The sequence below is a fragment of the Poecilia formosa genome, unplaced genomic scaffold (assembly GCF_000485575.1).
Source record: "Poecilia formosa unplaced genomic scaffold, Poecilia_formosa-5.1.2 Scaffold61, whole genome shotgun sequence".
Lineage (NCBI taxonomy): Eukaryota > Metazoa > Chordata > Actinopteri > Cyprinodontiformes > Poeciliidae > Poecilia > Poecilia formosa.
Genome location: NW_006800000.1, coordinates 1,151,650 through 1,174,840, shown reverse-complemented (window position 1 = coordinate 1,174,840; position 23,191 = coordinate 1,151,650). Strand labels below are relative to the sequence as shown.

Sequence of the window (23,191 nt, the reverse complement as noted above, 5' to 3'; positions counted from 1 at the left end):
CCCCATTCATCCCCCTTAAAATCAACTCGCAATAAAACCGGTCTGGGTGCAATTACTGCCGCTGCATTGGGGCATGAAATCAACCTGTCCCACGTTCTGGCTGAAGTCTGCTATGAACTCCACTTTGTCAGCCTGTGCAGCTTTCTCTCTCCCCCCACCACCACCACCACCCCTGTGGACTCTTTCTTGTGGGAGTACTTGCACCCAGTTTATCTCGCAGCTAGCAAGCCAAACCCACTAGACAACTTTATTGATTTGTCCAGAGGTGCAAAGCTAGACTGAAAACTAAATAAACACAGGCATTTTATGTCTACTTAGCTTTTGCAAAAGTGCAAGTGCAGAAGTTGTGAGAAAGAAGTGTTAAAAAAAAGAGTATGCAATACTTCGAAAAGTAATTCTACAAAATGTGCTGCCGATGAAGAAAAATAAATGCCTTAAGGAGTCTGTGACAAATATCCTTCGAAAACAATCTTCAAAGGGACTGGTTAGCCAAGTTTCCAAGCTGGACGAATGAAAGATGGAGTTTGGCCTTGCATGTTTGGAACATATGGAAAAACACAATAATTAATGTCACAACATGAGGCGGCGGGGCAGGGCAGGAGGGATTATGAAGGGGGAGTGGACACTGGGGAACACAGCTCTGCTCTGTCTCTGTTTGAACAGTTTAAGCAGCCAGAGCTGTACATACACTAGCTAACGGGCATAAAAGTGCTCCCTTGTCTATCCTTATAGCTAAAAATGTCACGTGGCAATAACATTTTTCAGGAATTGGCTAAAAATCTTTGGCAATAAGTTAAAGCAATAATTTATGCATTTTTACCTAACAAAGCTAAATTAAATAGATGAAGTCGTCTGGTTTTAATGGATTGTATTTAACTACTTTGGTTACTATTAATACACACATGTGCTTAAAAGCACACAAAACAGCACCCAAGGATACACTGTCATGATTACAATCATGTGAAAGGCCAAATGTGACCACATAAGCAAACATAGCAAACCTCTACAGAAAGCCGTGCTGCTGTATACTGAATGATTTCCGCTCAAAGAGTCTGATGCATGGATGGATTTTTCTCCAGCAACACTAAATGATAAACTTTAAGTGAGACAATTTCTTCTGGGATATCAGCTTTTATTACTGTTATTATTTTAAAATATGGATGTGAATGTACAACATCCGCCGAGGCGAAGACAGAGAGGAGATGCGCGCTGGAGGAGAAATAAATGCATTGACTGTGAATGGCTGTGATTTGCAGTAATGAGCTCTGCGCATTAAAGTTTAATTTACAGCCACTAATGTCAGGGAAAAAAAAAAAAAAAGCAAATCAGATTTTTGAGGAACTTCAGGGTGTCAACAAACACCAGAGGTTACTTGAGCTGTCAATTAAGAGCTGTCAGAGCAGATTACAATGTTTTCATTAAGCCTCTTTTTTTATTGGATAATCCTGAGTGCAAAAGTAAAAGAAAAAAATATATCTTAAAACATAGGGGAAGAAGGAGAAGGTGTGTGGTCTCTGCTATGTCTCGGTTTCTACAAGTCCAACCCTCCCTCGCCTTTAAGAGTTACCCTCAAGTTCATCTTCGTGTGGGCTGTGTGCCCAGGACATTTCTGTTGCCAAGATGATCTTGAAGAGTTGGAGAGTGAAGTGGAGCAGATGTGAGGGGGGCGGCGGGGTGGCACTCGGGCAGCGTCCTCCCTTCTCCTCATAAAAAACAGGAGCATTGTTGTGCTGGCACTGCTCTTCCTTTGTCTTAGCCCTGCTAAGCACTGGATAATGTCATTTCACACCATCTGCCCCCAGGCTTCATTAAAGATACATGAATGGGCTATCTTATGAGGAACAGGTGCTATTGTTTGTCCCTCAAGACCCAGCACTAAGGATCTGACTCGGAATACTTGAAGAGGAGCATCTGTAGTGATCAGTCAGACAGACTTGGCTGAGGCCCCCGTCTCCGCCAGCACACTCTCCAACAGAGGTTTCCGGGGGAACTCAGCCGCGTTGCTACATGTATCATCAATTCAGATGACCTGATGAAGTCTGTAGCAGGCCAGCGTGCAATCTGTTTCCCTCTCGAGGAGATGCTGCTTTTTGATAAATAGAGTCAGCTTAGCCATCTAGTTTAAGTGGGAGACTTTGCAGTAATCAAATAGGAGATATGGTTTTATAAGATGAAAGAAAATCACATATTGTTCTTTATTCATTGCTTTGTGTACAATTCATTGTCCCCTAGCTTGGTTTTTTTACAAACTGTGCACTTATTTTAATGACACATGAAATGAGTTGACTGAAGAATAAAAAATGCCCCAATTCTCTTTTCTTCACTCTTTTCTGTTTTCTCTGTTCTGTTATTTGAATAGTAACATTGTCCCCCCAAAACTGTGAAAATCCCAAACTTGACAACTCTGAAAACAGCACAAAAACGTGAAATTCGGTTAAAGCCAAATTTCTTCTATTCAATAAATTTTACTTAAGAAAACCACAAGCAAGTTTCTCGAAACATTGCAATTTTCTAATAACGGACTTCTGTTATTTATTTATTTATTTATTTATTTATTTATTTTCATTTTTCCGAAATCACCTTTTCTGATAAAAACACTGACATGGTCTATATTTATTTCCTCTGCTGTATTGCAAAAAAAGAGCTTTTAGTCTCACTTCTAATAAGATATTTTGAAATGAAATGTTTAAAGGAATGAATGTTCATGAAACATATGAGATGATATACTTTATTTTTTTTATGCATGGTGCACCTTACACCATGAATCCCAGCAACTACTTAAACCCTCAGTGCAAATCGAGATGTACAGCGCATTACAGTGCTCACTTGGGACTCTGTCAACACCCATGCTCCTCCCTGTCTGTTACAGCCTCTACAAAGAACACAGGAGGGCTTTTTTCCATCTGAACCATTTTGCACTCACATGTACTGATCTGCTCCAAGTTGTCTATGTACTGTAGGATACTACGATCCATGTAAAATCAGTTTTTAGAATTTTTTTTTTCCCCTTCTTATTAACACCACTTAGTATGGACAGAAATATGATTGTCCTTGTCAGGAGAATCGTTGTTAGCTTTAAAGTAGCTGTTTTCTTGTAAGACTGATTATATGCTACTTGGCACCTTTTACACACCCTTCAAACAAAATCTGTATGATTTGCATCCATGAGACTTGTAAAAGTTAAGGTCTTTTGAAGGATTTTAGAAAAAAAAATGTTTCCATGTTTAGATGATGACAGATTTCTCTTCTATTTAAGAGTACTGAAATCTAATTGAAATCTAATTTTAATTTTTTTTTTTAATCATTTTTAGAGGCTGTTAGATCCCTTGTTACATTTCTTTTTCACATTTTCTGCTGGCTGAGTTAAAAGATTTCACCTAGGGAGGGTAGACTCCAGCTGTTGGTGTAAGAGCTGATGGTTCACACCCGTGCCCCACCCCCACCCCTCGCCCTTTCCTCCTCGTGTGCCCCCACAGAGCTGGAGGTGAGAAGAAATTACCTTTTGTGAACAATTTGAAACAAAAATGATCTTGAGCTCCATGGCAAGACTGGCTTCACCCCATTTCTAGCTCACACACCAAAACTGACACTAACAGGGGGATATGTTTAACATTTGCCACTGTGTACAGCCCGCTGAGTGTACACTGAACAGAAGCCTTAACAGGAAAAAAAAATATTAAAAAAATCCACAGTGGAAGCAATTCCGCTGAATACTCTGCCTAAGTATTTTCTTCCCTCCAGTCCAACAATCAGCAGTTCTTTCAGCACGCATTGCTGCTTTGCTACTTGCTTGCTCATTGGCATACGCTGAACACTCGGATCACACAGTAGACACATGCATTGATCAAATATGCGATGGTGTTTGGATTTGTCTGTAACTAATGGTAATCAGACATTACAGATCAATAGATCTGAAGCAGACTTTGATGCTCCAGACTCCTGCTTTCGAATGAAGGTCTTCATATTACCACCCACTCAACTGAAGGGCATTATTCCTGCTTGTCTGCTCTGGAAATTAGAATAGGGAGGGCAAATGCACTGGAGAGACTCAGGTCACCAACAAAGGGCCCTTGTCTTGTCTTGATGAAGCCTCCAACCTTTTATCATCAAGAGAGAGAGAAAAAAAAAACAAGATACAAGAAAACCTTTAATAGCAGTTTGTTCAAAAGTCAAAGACTACCCACAAGTAAGAAAAACCTCCAGTTTTTTTTTTTTTTCTGCAAATTGTTGGGGTTGAGCACATACCCCTAAATTAAAAGTAGGCACAGTTTGTTTTGGCTGGAGACAGATGGCACATTCGCTGTTTGCAGTGCTAAAAGCTGCTTGGGATGAAATGCAACAAACGTTCAGAAGAAGTAAGGCAATCCATAGGGAACCGCCACTCGTTACTAATTCCTTCAACAGCACAACAATCTGTTTTGGACAACCGTCAGTTCAATATGTCTACATTATGTACACAGAAACTTGAAGGCAGGATTGTGCAACCCTTCGACACACCAAAACACCCCACTCCACAAACCTCTCCACTGTGGCCGACGTCTCCGATGTCTTCTGAAATCCTGGGTAAAACTACTGAAAATGTGTGTTTAAAAATAAAATGCAAAATTAAACTTTATTATTTTCATGTACCTGTGTGTGTGTGTGCCTTGTATGTGGGTCTCGGCAAAAAGTGTGCTGGCCTGGTTGCCCTGCAGTGTTAGTGGACACACATCCGAGATGGAAAAAGAAATATAGCGACATACTCAATAAATTTGAATATGTATACGCATGAGGCTGGTTATTAGTCAGATTAAAAGTTACTTTTGAAAATAACCTTTAAGCAGATATTAAAAATATATATTTTTATTGAGCCCACATTTGTGAGAAGTTTTTTTTTTAAATACTGTTGTCTATTGTATGTGGAAAAAATAATCATAATTAACAGGAAAAGTATCGAAAACAGATTTAAAACATTAGCCTGTGTTTATTTAATCTATTTAAGATGCTTCACTTTGTGAACTGAACTATTGCAGTGAATGAACCTTTCACTGACGTTCTAATTTATTAAATATTGCTGTAGATGAAATAGTAAAGCATAGGCTTTGTTGTGAAGGCTGATATAGGTGACGAGAGTGCTTAGTTTCCATAACCTAGTGGAAAAAACAACACAACAAAATCTAGCATTACGCAGTGTAAATAAAGAATACCTAAAACAGAATTTTCTTCCTGACCTGACATCAACTAAGAAAGATGGGGATCAACGGTCTGTGTTATTGTCCTGTGAATACAACCTAACTATGTGCATATACAGCGCTGGGAATAAGTACATTCCCACAGAGCTGTTCTCCAGTAGCCTCAGTCAGGTTGTAAAGAACATTAGACATGGGACAGTCAGATAAACAGGTATTTTAGTGTGATTTAAACTTGGTTTGGGGAGAGGGAAATAGAGGGATTTAACCGTATCAAGCTTGTGAAATACAGTCAGCTTAAGGTTTGGAATATCTTTGGATTTTGTTTTGATTTTTACAAAATATTTGCAATACAATCTGCTCTCTGCAGATTTGGCATCGCATGTGTAATATATTACCAATGTCTGCAAAAAAATATTTCTTCAATGTATTTAAAATAGAAGGGAAAGCTCTTATTTATATTTAGACCAAAATACAACGCCAACCCTAACTTACATGATTTAATTGTCCACATGACGGTGGGGTTTCCCCCTTTGACGGTTCTTTTTTTTCTTTTTTTTTTTTTCAACAAACTCGGACTTTGTCTCGATCATTGCCTCCCAGCTGCTGGGGCCGCACAACACAACAGAGCCCCTTCTGTTGTTCAGCAGAAAAACTCCTGTCAGGAGGGGCGACTTTATTAGACACACAAGTTTGCTCAGACTTTCAAACACTCTCAGATATCACCATAATGTCAGCTCAGAGAAACCACAAAATTTGTGCAAGATCGAACGCCGCCAAGCAAGACTACTTTATATTTCAGATTTTCCAATGAAATTTAAGGAAATGCTAAAAAAGATATTTGCAGAACTGAGTCAAAGAAAACAAACACAAATATTTTCTTTTCTGCTGCAAACTGAGCAGGACAAAATAGCTCATTATATTCTGCTTTGGAATGCTTGGGTTCTCCTTCCTCCCCCCACCCCAAAACAAAAATCTCCTTTTTTTGCGCTAGCCATAGGCTGAATGCTTTCCTTTGCCACCCCTGCCCTGAGAAAACACACTCCTGTTTCTTGCTGCCCGTACACAGTTGAGCTTATTAATGCCGCTCCTTCAGCCCCTGTGAGTGTGCCCACTGCTGAGGATGACGACCCAATGCAAAGACAAAACAGTTTGCACAACGTTAGCTGAGAAAACACAGTTAATGCAGTGGGGGAGAGGAAACTAAATCAACAACACAGTGGAGGACGTGTTCTCCCTCCTGATATTTTTCCCTGCAAGCGTTGCAACATAATGGGCGCTAAGTGTAGAAGCTTTTCCGCTTTCCAGTGAGGGTTTAAGAAGCTCTAAACAGGTGCAGCATTGTAAAGTTCAGGGTATTTGCTCACTTATCAGGATTAATTAACACGATAAAGATTTGACAGATAATCTACCGTCTTGTGTTGTTAGATGTCCAAGCTGATAGAAAGCTGGAAATCTGAGGAACCGTCAAGTGTGATTTTGCATTCTGCTGTTTATTTGGTGCCTCTCTTGTGAAGCTTTTTAATTATCACTGCTTAAACTGTTGAGGTGTCTGCATATAACATCAACTTACACAAATGCATAGCTTTATTTTGTAGTTTGCTGCAACAATAATCTACTTTTGTCAACTTTCTCACCTCACTGGCAAAGAACCTGCAACAGAGTACATCCGTAAGTATTGCTTCAAACTTAAAACTAAAAAAAAAAAAACTTGTCATGATACCATACCAATTTTGAGCAAAAAAGCAATTTCCCCCAAAATCAACTAGTCAGTGTTTACCAGAAATTATTTTCTGAGACGTTTTTTGCAGAATCAGCATGTTTTTAAGTTTTAACGGCCAATCTAAATTCATACCAAAGTCTCTTGGCTACTTTTTCTTTAGCAAAATATAATTGCAAACCCTAATTTAAGTAACAAAAATCAAAAACCGTAAAGGGGCAAAAACATTTTCACAACATTGTACACTAATTAACAGCAACATGAATATGTACAAAGTGAAGCTGTCTTCCACATGAGGTTTAAAGCTACGTTTTCATTAAATAATGGACAAAATATTAAATTACATGAGACTGGAGCCCTTTTATGATTGCTTGTCTTCAATGACTGATGTAAATACTAAACTACCGAAAGAACAAAATTCAAAAGCTAAGTACACGAGAATGAAATGTTTTTTTTTTTTTGTTTTTTTTTATGGGTAAGAAATGGAAGCAGGAAGGATGAAAAAACAATCTGCAAGTATGAAAGGCACTGATAAATAGTGAGGACTGAATCAACATAGAGCCCAACAGTAGCAATCTCCTGCCTTTTACAACCTTGGCACCCAATGAACTCTCATAGCATTTGACTTTTTGCTAGGTAACTATGTGGTCATTTTTAGTCCCAAATTTAAATATAAAATCAACATCACTACTCGACACATTATTTAGCCAACACATTTCTATGTCTGAAAAAATGAATCAACAGATCAGAAACAATCCTGGGACATCTGAAAACAAAAAGGGTCTGATAGGGTTTTGAACTTTTCTAATTTCCAAGAGTGACCGGCTGTGCTACGCCTCCAATATTAAAGCTTGAACTTGAACAGAAACAGAAACAGGAGATTAAACTGTAGCTATGTAATTTATGTGTCTCTCTTCAGTAATAACAATGTAAAAGCTTTTGTACGGTAATTTAAAAATATTATGAAATTGCCTTTTCTTTTCACCAACTAAATGGGTGGGTTGTTGTTGGGGGCACCCAAACTATGTCAAATAAATTAGTTATATTTAATAATGTCTTAACGACTTTGTAATGTTAGCAAATTGTCACTACCGTTGCTCACATTTGAACTACCTATGTGTGCATCATTAAACTTCAACAGAGCTGTGATATGGCTTTAGTGATGTGGACACGACTTTTTTTTTAAACATCAGCATTTCTTCTGCTTCCTGACAAGTAATAACATTTAATAAGTAATTAAATTGGTGCTTCCCACCTCACAAATGGAGTTCACTAAATGGAATTATTTATAGGAAAGTGTCAATATATCAAATAACACATACTAATGAGTCAAGCAACCGCTTTCTTTTATCTTCCGTCTTGCTTGTACACATCTTCATCAGCTAACAGTCTTCTTAAATGGAGGATGAACATGCTGGACTGAGGCTCCCTGGGAGAGAGCCAAGGCTGTCTTACTAGGCTGTTAATGCCTCAACATAATGGTACAAGGAGGCTAACACAGAGCTCATCAGCAAACACAAGAGTCGGACTGTGTGCACAGCAGTACACAGTTTCCCACTTTGAATGCACACATGATCATTTTCCTGCTCTGTAATTCTCTTATTATTATACTAACAGCCCCAGTCTGCTGCACTAATTGGGCGACTTATGCATTCTCTTTAACAATGTCCATTTTGCATTTTTTTTTTTTTTTTTTTACCCTTTGTTACTACATTATTAGGGACCTCACACTGAGAAATTCAGTTTTACTGTGGAGACAACAAAAGCACCATTTAGATCTGTTATCCTTATATTAGCACCCAACTGATCCATGTTTATTTAAACTTAATTGGATGATGTAAAATATTTACTATAATGGTGTGGCTTAGGTTTTCTTTTGTGCTCTATTAAACTGTGACTAAACAAAAAAAAATGGATAAAAAGAAAATAAATTTTATAAGACACTGTACAAAAAGTTTTTTTCAGTGCTTTGTACTTAAATGGGATTATTAAATTGACTATTTTTGTTTATTTATTTATTTGCTCTGAGGGAAGCTTTTGTGTGTTTGATGCAACATAGCTGCATAAAACATAAAACCTAACATTCAATTTTGCCAAAATAATGAAAATGTTACTGTGGCATTTAAAAGCCTTAATCTACTGTTAAGATACATTTTACTTTAAGTCATTAGGACTTCTGTTCAATAACTTAAGTAATGCAGTAATTTCTTTAGGGAAAACCTAAAGTAAAAGCAATTGTTGCATTCATTCTGAAGGGGAAACGCTTTGTTTAAATATATTGTTTAAACGTCAGGCAAATTTAAATTTTCTCTCTTTGTGAGTTGCTCTGATATTATAATTGTTAACCAGAACAAAATGTTCAAAATAAACAGCAACAACCATGTTTTGTCCTTACGCATTAATGTCTATGTGAAATAAAAAGGAAGACCAAAAAATTACCTGGACCTAAAGTGTTGCTTAAGCATATGAGCAATTCCCCCTTTAAACTGCAAAATCTCTTTAAAAAAAGCATGTATAAGAAATGAATATGATGTAATATTTTGCGTAAAATGTGTCAAAAATAGGCTTCACATTCAAATACACATCAAGAGATCAGGGATGAAGGGTGTGGCTAAATATTTTTGCAATGGCACTGCATCTTCCTGTGCCACTGGAAACAAAAGACAGAAAAACAACGGTGTGTCGGCAACAAAACTTTAATTAAGATCCAAACATAAGTCTGAGTTGCACAAATAACTTAATAGAAATGTGCTGCTAGATGTTAGATTGTATACCTTCTGTTGTGTTTTTTCTTATACCTCACATTCTAGCAGCAGTATAGTTTCTCCATTTTATGACTTGTTGCACAATGCTTTTGTAATTATTTTTCTCTTTTGTATTTTTAAACCTTTAGTCCCCCAGTGTCTCTCTACGCCATTAAAGATATGTGAGAAAACCTCAGACAGATTGAAGCATGTTGAGAACAACAATATCGTGTCCTTTTCACTTTTAAACTTATGTTTCCCTTTATAAACTGGGGAGAAAGACATGCTGTGTTTACGTATCCTTGTGGAAACAAGGTTAAAGGTAGGATTTACAGGCACAGATAATGTGAGCGGGGTTAGAGTTTCAAGGCCAGACCATAAATAAACAGAACCAGACCCAACACAACCAGTAGAAGTAGAATAGTAGAAGGTTTTGAAAACAAGCACAGTCTGAATGACAATGGCATCCTTCGAAATTATTATCCCTTAGATCTCCTATCCGGCTGTCTTCTCAGAGTTGCCACATAAATGTCACAGTTAGTGACAAGCAACAATGTCATGACATTGTGTTTTTTTTTTTTTTTGGTCACCGTGTTAAATTATGTTTCACATTTAAATTAAAAGTTCTGGATTAAAAGTGCCCCTCTGTTTCATCTGGTGAGCTCTGCCTTTTCTTGTCTGTTTATGAAGATAAAGTTCACCCTGACCTTTCAGCCTGTATTCATCCTCTTGATGTTTGTATCAATGTGCACATCCAATTGCTGGGCACAGACAGTTACCTCTCTGAATGTATATGGCTGTTTGCATGTCTCTGCACCACAGGTGTAAAAGTTGCATTTAGGCAAATACCCAATCTTGGGTTGCTTACCCATAGTTTACTATTTTTTTTTTTTTTTGCATTTATTAAAAGTGCAAAAATGACTTAATTTCTAAATAAAATGAGCTGTAATGAGTGAAGAAAGAATAACTTGAATGTTCTTCACCTCACAATCCCTACACAGTAGCATAAAAAGATAAGTAGCTGCTTGGACAAACTAGTTATCTATTGATATATATGTTAAATTGTGACATGTCTTACAAAGTCCCGAATGGTGTTTCAAATTTTCAACCAAAAGCAGCAGATCTAATCCTAGGATTGAATTAGTGCCAAGATGATTTCAACGATGAGGGCCGGACTGAAGGAAGGAAAGAAAAAAACGAAAACAAAAAAAAACAAAAAAAACGGTCCTGATGATGGGGACACACACAAAGCCTGGAGCTTTAATTTTTGATAAGCCCCTAACACTTCAATCTGCTATCTTAAAACAAGTGACATTGTAATCCCGTGGGACAAAGACTAAATCTCTCCCCCTCTCTTTTAGGCATGATGAGAAAGGATAAAAAGAAGGCTATTCAAAAGAGAAACTTAATTGAATTCCATGCTGGCTTGCTCCAAAGTGGACCCAGACTAAACCTCTACAATACTTCTAAGAGATTCAGTCTTCATGCTATAAAGTCTTGGAAAGCACACATATAATGCCAACAACAGTCTCTGGTCGCAATCTCCATGGTTTTATTTTTTAGACTGTTTAAAATATGCACCGTGTGATCGCTCACATCATCAATACATGGCCTAAGTCAGGCCCTCTCCCTTGGCTTCCTCTCTAAAGCCAAACAGGACTTTGATAGCAGCAGGGTTACCAATAAAGTTTAGCGCTCTCAATGCTAAAAGCAGGGTAACCAAATCCCCCAATACTGTGAATCACTTTGCGGACAAGAAGCTTGTATATAGAACTAATTAAGTAAAGCTGTTATATATTAAAATAGCTGAGGCACTTTTTAAGAGGCAGCAATAACAAAAACAGAACCACAGAAAATAACTTCACAGAGATCAGCTCCGACTCTCTTATCTACTTGCCTTGACGCTTCATCACAACTGTGGATAACTGGAGGAGTTGGTTTAGGAAGAAAGCACACATTCTGGTTTGAATAACTTATTGGCTAAACAATGTTACACAAGGTGAAACTTGGGTGGTATGTACCCAGTAGAGTCAAGGGAGGCTGGTGGATAGTCAAGCAGATGGTCGGCACACGGGATTCTTTTATTTAATTGTAAATGTGTCTGCGTGTGTATGCGTGTGTGTGTTTGTGTTTAAATCCTGTAAGATCCGAGGCAGGGGAAAAGCTGGATAACTGGGCTCTGCAAGGAAGGACTTTGCTTGTATCTCTGTTCAAGTGTTTGAAATGGATATTCAGAAGAGCATTCCCATACACTCTCAAATCTCCAAGCCCTTTTAAAAATTATTCATCAAGTGGAATTTTCAGGTGTCATTTCTCTGTAACTTTGTGATAAAATCAAGAGGCTCTAAAAGTTAGATTTTTTTCTAAAGTGGTGCCCTTATGCTCAATGATTACAAGCAAAGGGTCCTCAAAGAAATGAGTAGGTCTAGCCCCTCACTGGTCGATACGACACTTAATTTAAGAGTCACCCCCCCACACACACACACACACACACACGCAAACACACCCCTTAGTGTAATGTCCTTGGCTAGTTTTCAGTGGAAATTAGTACTCAAACATCTTCCCAAAAGATCGTCAACTATTAAAGTAAAAGGTTGAGGCTACTGGAATCTCAAGATTTTGTTAAGAGTACAATGCATCTCTCAAAAGAGGCACTTTACTGTCCAGACTACTTTTGCAGCAGTCTGATCTGTTGAGCAAAAATACATCTTCAAAAAATCCTTCAAATAAAAAAATAAAAAATAAAAAACCTTTAAAAATCTTGAATCGCCATGTTGACGTTGCTGCTCCGTGAACAATTTGCTTCCAAGTTATGTGTAATGAATAGGACAGAACAGGGAGAGTTAAATCTTATAAGAACAAGCACGGGAGGCGGCGAATGGAGAAGGATGTGCCTGACACCAAACACACCCAGCAGGATAACATTAGCTTCACAAAGGTAGCCAAGATCGCAGCCTTGACCAGCGCGAGTGACCAACCACAGATTATCTTGTGCAGTTTGAACAGATCAAGCTACGGGCTGACTGGGTGGTCTTCCACTGCAACTCTGTGTTAAAGAGTGCATACAAACAAACAAACCCGAGTAGTCCTGTGGTATCAGAAAGAAAGAGCATGAGATATACAAGTTTTGAAATGTCTGCATCAGCTTAGGTAAACCACAAGGAAATACACACATCTTAAAGACAATGTAAGCTTCCGCAGTCCATGTGCCGTGTGAAAGCATGTGCCATTGCCCTTCTGGGGTTGACTAATTTCAGAGGCATTTACCAGCCTCTTTCATGTCCTCCACCTCTAGGCTCTCTTCTATCAGCAGCACTCATTAGCCGTTGTTACTTTTTCCCCCTCTTTTTTGTTCATTAAGATGTGTTAATTATTCACCTCCATATTTTAAAAACCCTCCTGATTACCAACAGGCAATTAACATTTGATGAGAATGATGACTGTTAGTGTGACACAAATATTAAAGATAAAGGAGTAAGAGACACAGAAATGAAAAGAGGCATAGAAGGTACCTTTATTGTCTGATTTTACTCGTGTGTGTGTGTGTGTGTGTGTGCTGCTAAATCCGAGTCACTGTAGCAGCATCGGTGGGTTAATTGCCTTGAAGAGGCAGAAATGTTGGAGTAATCTGAAAGTAGGAGGTGTAAGCTGCTGCGTGTTAGAGGGCCGACAGAAATGCATGCACTGACCTGGATCTGCTGCTGAAGGAGGTTGATTTTGTGCTGCTGTTGCAGAAGCTGCTGTTGTTGTCGTGCAATCTGGTTGAAAACAGAAGCAACGGAGAAAATTAAATAATCCCTTAAACTGAGATAAATGAGAAGAGGAACTTATCGGTGGATACTTGTGTATTCCTCTTGATAACATTATGTGGTCAAATGTAATTTGGGCCAGTTTCTGTACAGTAAATTGAAAGTCCTTGCAAAAGTATTCACACCCCTTGGACTTTATCATATTTTGTCACATTTCAACTGCAAACTTCCTCTAATGAAACTCTATGGTATAGACTGACAAAAAAAAGAGCATAAGAAAAACCTGGAAGAGGAAGAGACATTGTTTTCAATTATTTTTGTAAAAAGAGTAATTGAAAACAATATTTGTTTTTCAATTATATTTGTAAAAAAAATAATTGGAAACTGTTATGTTTGTATCATGAAAAATGTTTGAAGACCTTCCACATCACAATATTGTAGAACTTTATGTTGGTTTCTCTCTCAAATAAGACAAAATACATAGACATTTGAGGTTGTGACATTGCAAAAGATAAAAAAAAAATAAAAAAAAACACTCAGGGGGTGTAAATATTTGCAAGACACTCTCTGTGCTGAGATACCGGAAGCATGATGAGCACTAAAACAAGCATACTATTCTGTAACTCTTGTTTGAGCGTAGCAAAAGCATTTGGTTTGCTTCTGAATAAATGTAAAACGGCCTGTGCAGGAAAGCAGAGTGTGCATTTGTCTATGAGCGATATGAATGATTTACAAGACAGACAACCATGGTTACGATGGAGATCCCCAGTGCAGGTGGAGTGTGACTGACAGAGGTCCCTGCTGCCCCTATGCGAAGCGAGGCTTCACCACAATCTTTCTCATCTGAGCGCCCACCTCCATCTACACGCTCACTTCATTGAGCATGACAACTGGGTTTTAAGTGTCATTTAATTTTCAATTTTATATATAATTACAAAGTGTTCTCTGTAAGATATCTGCCGTCTGCAAATGTGTCAAGATTAATTTGTGCTGGCTTCCTCACAAGTGTCAACAGTTAATTACTGCGTTGTATCTTGATGGCTTGATGACATTTTAGCTCTCAGCGGGCTCTCCCTGTCTAGCGTGGCACATCCCAAATTTATTAATGTTTCTCCATTTTAAAATAAAATGAAATGTATTTTATTGTGGCTCAGTCGAGCTGGTGTGTCCCACAAAGCTTTGGTACTTGTGGAGTTTGCAGATGAACGTCATTGATTGAAAAAGAAAATCAATACTGTTAATGCATTATTAGTGTACTATGACCAAATGTATCAGTCCAAGGTGTATGGTAAATCTCTTCATTTACCACAGGACAGTTTGAGAGTGTGCTGAGGAAACTCTGAGTGAACTCCTTGCTGATAATTGACTCATAGCCATTAGAGTGGCTGGTGATAATAAAAGTGTCGCCCGTGTGGATAGTTAGTGTCCTTATTTCTTCCCAGACATTAACACACTTCATGGCCTGTGCTAATTTGCTGATTTGTACAATATGGCTCATTGGCCAGATTTGTGCTGCAAATCTAATGCCCGGCTTGTTATAATAGGAGGACAATTTATAAGATATGGAGGACTTCCATGTTTAATATAATGTTTAATTCACACATTGCCACGCATTTGTTAGCACAAGTCATAATAAGGTTTTTTTTCCTGCCACAGCACAAACGTGGGTGAGCGAGCATGACTGAAATATCTGAGGAAATATTGAGAGCAGCATCTCTTAAACGACTTATCATTCGGCATTCCGAGATTTTATTGGCACACCTCAGGCATGAAAAAAAAAAAAAAGATCTAAGTGACAATTTGTTACAAATGGATTACAGAGGCAGGGAGGGTAATAGAATAAACAATATTGGAGGAGGAATGACAGTGCGTGTTGTAAATAACAAGGATAAAATGTTGACAGTAAACAGGCTGTTAACTGAGATGCAGACGAGAGGAGAGAGTGATTACATCCCTGAACGTGCTAAAAAGGAAGACAGGACGCAGTTACCTGCTCCTGCTGCTGTCGAGCCAACTCCATTTGCTGCCTCTGTTTCTCCATCTGGGAAGCAGCAAGCTTCTTCTGCTCATCGTGGGCGGCCAGGAGCTGCTCTCGCAGACTTATCAACTGGGTGATCATTGTGGAGAGCTGGTGCTCCTTTTCTGCCAGACCCTCTGGGGTACCTGTGAAAAGAAGGAGAGGGCAGGTTTAGAGGGGCAATGGTTAAAAGCGAGATACTTGTGATTCATCCCTGGAAATGAATTAAGAACCTCAAAGGGGGAGGCTTGAAACCAGAGTCGACCAAAAGCATAAACAAACTAAGCAGCAGCTTAAGGCCTTCGCACCAGTAGGAAGCCCTCCCCTCACCCCCCAGCAGAACCAACATTACCACAGAAGTCAGGTTGACAAAAGTGAAAGAGTAATTTCAATGTTAGTTGCACAAAATGAGAATTGTGCAGCTGAAAAGCATGTTGTTTCAAATGTTACTAGTATATATAACGAAATAATTACCAATTCACAGAAAAGCAAATGCATTACTCAAGTATATGAGTAGAACACCTGTGATTACAGAGAAGGCATCTCAATGCACCCGTTTATAAATCTATGTATATTAAAAAAAAATCCAAGTTGCTCTGATTGAAGAGGAGACATGTTGTGAACGAACTCCAGTAAGACTCTTCTTCTGCTGACATTTCTGGGGTGCTACAGTATCAATTTAACAGCAGAGACGCCTACTGTTTGGGAAGAGAACTGCAGCGGGCGATCGAAAAATAAAGACTGTAGCTAGAAGTAACGTTTTGAAAAAAAAAATAAAAAAAGTAGAACTGCATAAAGTAACTGTACCAATATTTTTGGAATGTTTTCTTTTCAATTAAGTTCTCATCATAGCTATTTTAATATTACAAGTATTATTTTAGCTTGACACTAGCTTTAGCATTCTTCTGACTGCTACTTTGTTTACATTTTTGTTTATGGGCAGCTACAAAAATCCATCTGTGTAAATCTTTTTCTACGTATAATCAAGAGAGTTTTCTGAAGAATACTGAGCTACTCAAAGGCTTGTTTGTTGCGTGGCAGATTTTTCCTAATCTACAATCCTGATTGCATTGGAATTATAGGTTTTTCTTGTTCACAAATGCCTATGGTATTACCTCAAAGGGCGAGATACCCAGCCCTCTCATATAAATAATTTGAAGTGACTTACATAACGCACAACAGTCTCAACATGAATGACTTGATGGAGATATTCATTGAGCTGTGGTAAGCAATAGTAGTTGTCCGGGTCATCAAGTCAATCTCTATTGTGGGCTACAATAAATCTTGAGCTGGCTGTGGCCATGTAGACTTTTGGACGAAAGGCTGTGGAGAGGTCCTAAGTTGTTTACTGTTAAATTTAGAAAAGTAGCCATGCTGGACAAGCCAATCATCACATTGTGTCATTGTAGTGTACACAATATTTAATACAAAGAAATCCACACAGGAAGGAACCAACTGCAGCGAATTCACTAGAAACTGTTAAGGTCACACACAGCCTGGACTTGACGAGTTTGTGTGGCTTGTTTTCACAGCTTTCAGAAGAAAAAGAGAAGGAATTGTTACCGGCACATGGACAAAGAGCTGCAGGGAGCTGACAAAACGGGGGTGGCACTTGTGTCAGACTTCCAGGGGTTATTACAGAGAAAGTGTTAAGAGTCACTGTTTGCACCAGCCTATAAACCACACAGGTATTAGAGGTGGCGGCAATCACACCAACAGAGTGGAGTAGAGGCTGAATAGCACAATCTTGTTTGTGCTGAATAGCACAAACTTGCTATTCAGCACGTTTGGATCCTGCACCATCCACCAGATGGTGCAGGATCCATCTGGTGGATCCTGCACCAGATGCAGGATCCAGCATGACTGGATCCTGCATCTGGTGAACCAAGCAGAGTCTAACAATCATTCAAGAAACAGTTTGATCAAGTCACCAACTTTTGTGCAGAAGTTTTAAAGAAATGTAAATAAAACACCATTCATCTTCAAATCTCTACAGTCTCATAACAACTGTGTGAGAAACCGAGAAAGTAACGGTGCAGCAGCTCTCTCTCTCTCTCTCTCTCTCTCTCTCTCTCTCTCTCTCTCTCTCGCTCTCTCTCATCGGCTAATCAATGCTAAGTAATCCTACAATTGACTAACACAGTCAACATAATTGCCAGTGAGGGGATAGACAGTAACTCATTCTCTTCCTGCTGCACTCCCATGACAAGCTGATCTTGGGAAACAAGCAATACCAAAAGGAAATCTGACAGCGTCAAAGAGAGATGGAGACGATCGTAGAGCGGCAAGGATGCGCAGCACAGAAATCCGGATAACAGTCCAACAAGGCCTGGCCCGGAGCCAGCAAGGAGCTGAATTCTTTCTTGGGTGTCTTCCTCTCGTGTCTGACCACATCTGTCTTGAGTTTCTCCGAGAGCTCCCGGGGGCCCTCTCCACTGGAACTATTTTAATTTGACTAAACACCTGATTTATTTTATCTCTCCGATGAGGAAAGCCGTTTGTCTTAATAGGGCCTGTCAACCTCCAGAACCCATTCAGAGCAATTTACTGGCAGGCTAGTCTGAAGCTCAGTTTGCCCCACTCTGCCTCTGCTGCCTGCTGCAACTGAAGAGAGCTGCAATTCTCCATTTATAACGAAAAAAAAAGGACCTAAAAAGCAGCCATTCATAGGGCTTGTATGCTGTTTCCAAGGCTTGAATTGACTTCTTATTCACCGGACTACACTTGTTGTGAATGGCTTATCTGTAAAACAGATACAATCAGCGCCAATTTTAATAACCTTTGGCTGTGTCCATGATGGAGCCGCCTTTTACAGGTAGCCGACAAGACACATTAGGTGATGTCGCGAATCACTTGCGTTGATACTACAGATACAAGGAGTCAGAGGCACATACATAAAAAAAGAGAGAAGAAAAACATCACGCAGACAAAGCCGCTTGAGGGTCATCACGTCAGAGATGACTGAGCTTTCAGCACGTTGTTTGGACTTTGAAGTGTCCTCTCGCGCTGCTTAATTACACATTTCTGAGGATTGTAAATTGATTGGAAAAAATTTTACCATTGAATAACATCTAAATAAAAGCTATTTTGTCTCATTATTTGCAGGGGTGTTGTGCTAAAGATTGGAGGGGCTACCCTGAGAGTGGGGTGCCTCTTCTTGCCCAGACACCACAAGAATGCTAACAGAAGGTCTATTGTTTTGCTCTTTAGCTGAGCTGTGGGAAGCCTGAAGCATCCTCTCCACTTTCTGCCGTTTCCTTTTTAACCCCAAAAGTATTCTGTTATTTCTTTCTGATGCTGTCTTTAGCAATTTTGAAACATTTACAAGATTTCAAAATTACTTGAAATCCATTGCAAATTCTGATGATACTGAATAAACCTGACAAGCCTTGGAGAATTTTTTTACAGAGCTGGATATAAAATCAAATCCATATGTTTTTTTTTTTTGTTTTTTTTTGACTGGTTTGTGTTAAAATCTCTTTCTTCCCGCTTTAAATTATGGATTAGCTTTAAAATGCAGATAAAACTTTTATTGGGTGGTACAGAAGAGGAGAGCCGTGGTCTGTGTCTCACCAGGCCGCTGACAAAAGAGGCAGTTTTCCTACATATTGCATGGCTTTTAACAGCAGTGGGGCTGGGGTCTGCCTGTTAACATGTCTCCTCACATTGCGCTTCCGATGGCAGACAGACAGCTTAGAGATGCTTTGGCGCTACATAAACCCCAGAAGCCAGGCCAGACCTAACATGTCTTGACATTCGCCTGGTAGAAGGACTGAGGCCTTGTAGGATGATCCTGCCCTGAAACAGAACCCAGGAGTGAGTGGCCAAACAGCACCAGGACTTTTCCCTGTGTTTTATTGGGTCTACTTAAAAAAAGAAAAAAGAAAAAGAAAATCCAGACTGATTCACGGAAGGCAGGAAGCGGTCATGCTGACCAGTTTCAGACCATTCAAGATTCACCTTTTGAGATTCCTGCCTTCTCCCAATGTCATAAAAGGGGGACAGAAAACATCAACGAGGGACTAAATAAATGATAAGAGAAAAACAAGCAGAGCCATGGTTGCTCTGGTAGGGATGGGAGTATTTGAGCCTTGGGGTCTTTGGATAAAAGGCACTTTGTAGGGGTGCGATTTGTTTTGTTCAATACCCACATCTTCCTCTCTCTTGGCTCCCTCCTCTCCGCTCTAATCAAGCAGTCTCTAATTTGGGTTCCAAGTCCAGTACCGGGAAAAAGAAGGAGGCTTGTTACTTTGAAGAGTCTTGAATGAATAACACAGATAAAAGATTCAGGCACAAAAAAAGAAGAAGAAAAGTGAGGGGAGGGTGAGGGCGAAAAGGGGGAAAATCACAAGGCACCCTATTCTCTCGCCTTCCTTTGGTCAAGGCAGCTGAGCTATTATGACCCGATCTGAATTGAGTTTTTTTAGCAGCAGAAGACTGGAATTTATTTGTCTTCCTATCAGTTAGCTATTGTGGATGCTTCCATATGCCGAAGAACCCACCCTAAAAAAATTAGGACTTTTCCAAATGCAGAAATTGCACAAAGCTGTGTCCACACTGCACATAGCTTGAATGCCATGAGTGCTGAGGCTCCCCGTTTTCACTGTCTGCCAAAACGTGTGTGAACACACGCAAATCTGCAATAAAAAGTGGAGGTCTCTGAATTATATGCACGTGCGTGAATGTTGCAGTCAGCTGACCCTTTGTTCGTGCTTTTTGCGGCGAACGCAAAGAGGTCAGTTGAGTCAGTGCAAGTTGCATCTGTTGGCACCTTCTATAGCTTTCAAAGAAAATTGTTTCCTTTTTTTTCTACCCTTAAACCTCGGTCAATGAATGCAACTTTAACAAAAGCGGATAACATCAAAGATAATACCAATATTTCTCTCTCTATTTTCCTATAAGGAAAGCACATTGAAAAAAAAACAAACAAAAAAAAACAACCGTAACTACACATTTTAACAGCCCTTTTAACCTGTGTGGCGTTGCTGCGAGGCCATATGTGTTTCCAGTAACATGATGTTAACATGTTTCTGTGTCCTACAACTGAGACAATATGAGCAACAGCTGTTTCACCTGGCTTGCTGCCTCTGTTATGACACAAAGGCTGTTAATCTTGCCAATAAAATCTCATTAACAAGCAGACGCAGTGATTCTCGGGCACGTCAGCACTTCCTCTCTGTGCTTGCCTACTTACTGTACACTCACACTACACTCACATGTCACTTTATCAGGCACACCTGTTCAGTTTCTTGTTAACATGGCAGCGATTCGATGCATTTAAGCCTCTAGATGCAGTAAAGGAGGCCAGTTGAGGTTTAAATTGAGTACCATTATGACAAATAAAGGGGATTTAGATTATCTAGGTGGTCTGAGTATTTCAGAAACTATTGCTCCATTGGTATTTTCATGCACAAATATATATGGGTTTCCAGAGAGTGATACAGTAAGAGAGAAAATATCCAGCAGTTGTGTCAAAGAAAATCACTCCGTAATATCAGAAGGGAATGGGCAGAACAAGCTGATTGAAAGGCAACATCAGCTTAAATTTCCACTCTTTACGAGCATGGTATGTAAAATATCATCTGTGACTAAACAACATGTTGAACGTTAAGGCAGCAGGCCTCGGCAACAGAAGACCATGCTGGGTACCACTCCTGTTATTTAAAATCAGAAAACTAACATAACAGTTTTCACAGCTTCTCTGATTTTAGGCAGTAGCAGTTTGGAAAACTTCTGTCAATCTGACACTGCATAGATGTCACTCTGAGAATTGTTGCTGACTATTTCTATCAGTTTATGGTTGCAGGGCAGCCAATGTTATCATGGCTACTTCTAGTAGGACTTTGCACCGTACCACAAAAATCAACGTATCCTGAACATGGTGGGTTAATTGTACTCTGTTGGCCTCCACAGTCACTAGATCACAGCTCAATAGATCACCTTTGAGAAGCTTGGAGATTGACATCATGGATTTGCAGTTAAAAAGATCTGTTGCAACTGTGGGTTGCTCATAGTTAGTATGAACTGGGATATTTGTCCAACAACTTGTTGAATTCATGCCATGATGAATTACAAAAAATCCTCAAATGGTCAGTGAGTGCATGTTACAGGCATGTGGTTATCGTCAGTCTCTCACTGATCTTATCATAAATATGGTTGAAACTACTTAAACTGACATGAATCTGAATACTTACAGGCTCCTTGCTGCTTCACCATGTTACCTGTTCATCTCCAGTTTTGAAATGCATTTTCCAATTGGTACTTGGAGTGGTTATTAATAAGCAGGCACTTCTGCTGGTCGTGCTGAATGCTGATGGAGACTAATATTTTGATGATAGAGGAAGCTTTGCTCTACAGTATAATTATGCTAATGTAATAGCTCCAGCACTTAACTGTCTATCCGTGACACTGGACCAGGTACTTCATCAAAGACAAGATACAGGCTTGACCTAAGCACATTACGCCACGAGGGAATGCAATGACCCTCATGCTCATATTCAGAAAAAGAAGAAGAACGAGATAAAGAAAAACCCAACACAAAAACTTTTTATCTGCTTTTTCACTAGTTAAAGTAAATCCATACGTAACTCTTTACAACATAAATAAAAACTGGTCAGTCTAGCACGTCTGAAGATCATGTACGTACACAAGGCAGCACAAACACTGGTGACAAAGATATGTAAAACAAAACTTTTCTCTATCCATGTCTTTCTATTTATCGCTCACAGCCTTTATTTATATATTGTAATGAGAAATCTGACCTTTGCACCCTGAAAATATAGAGAATGCTCAGTTTTCAAGCTCCCACTCGTATGAACGCCTGCCAAACAGCGATCAAGGCAAAAGGCTTACTATCTGCAAATCCTTGGAAGTAAATTAGGAGCTAGATGTTATCTTGTTCTTTTCAAAGAGTATTTATTCACAGGACCAACACAACTGATAAATTCATCAGAATTGGCTTATTTTCCTGGTTTGTGCAGAGGAGATTTAGCCGCAGTCTTTCAGGTAGTTGTCTTTGTTAAATAAGTGTATCGACAATGGCTGTAGTTTGAATCTAATCCTGATCAGAAGATCGAAGGAGGAAAAACAGCAGAAATCTCAAGCAACTGTGACCAGAATATCTATTAACTATGGTCAGGTGGAATCAACATCATCACCTGCATAGTTGTTCAAGCACCTAAAGAGACATTACTATGCTTATCCATAGATCTTTGTTTTCTTTACTCTGCAGAAACCCTCTGACTTTGTGTGGTGAATGGTTTTCCTTAGAAAAGTTACCTAAAAGTGCCAAGACAGCATCTTGAATATCATAGAGATGTTTTAATCAGATGTTGAAGGAGTAACAAAGCTGTTAACCTATAGGCTGGTGAAATAAGCACAAGAAAAAAGAAAAAAAATACTTACACAAACTCAATTTAGCAAGAATTATGAACTATGACAGAAAAACCAAAAAGCAAAAATGTTTCGTTTTTTCAAACAATAAAATATCATTTGAAATCCCAACCTTTAACCCTTACAAATAGAGAGATTAAAAGTAAAAGAAAAAATGATATAAAAGCATTTTCATTTGCAATGGAATGTATGAAAATGAATAGTACAAGTGAACTGAATAAGTAAATGGAGGTCAGAATTTATTTATTTCTTTCCCTGTAAGAAGACGACCTTTCTATAAGAACTGAAGGTTGTGTGCAATGAAGAGGCCTGAGTATGTTATTTACACATTCTACAGAGACCGCTGTAAGTTTGTTGCTTGAAAAGGGTAAACAATCACTTGACAAGGGACAAATTACTGG

The 23,191-nt window shown here is 39.0% G+C and overlaps 1 protein-coding gene across 2 annotated transcripts in view; it reads right to left on the bottom strand.

The window, feature by feature from the left end:
• Positions 1-23,191, bottom strand: part of LOC103139440 (SRY-box transcription factor 6) — a 94,688-nt gene that overhangs the window by 42,110 nt on the left and 29,387 nt on the right. For both annotated transcript variants that reach the window (XM_007554063.2, XM_016672470.1), the window contains exons 4-5: positions 15,372-15,544; positions 13,322-13,390 (exon numbers count right to left, since the gene is read on the bottom strand). In XM_007554063.2, the coding sequence (XP_007554125.2) occupies positions 13,322-13,390; positions 15,372-15,544 (242 nt within the window). The remainder of the gene's footprint in view (positions 1-13,321; positions 13,391-15,371; positions 15,545-23,191) is intronic.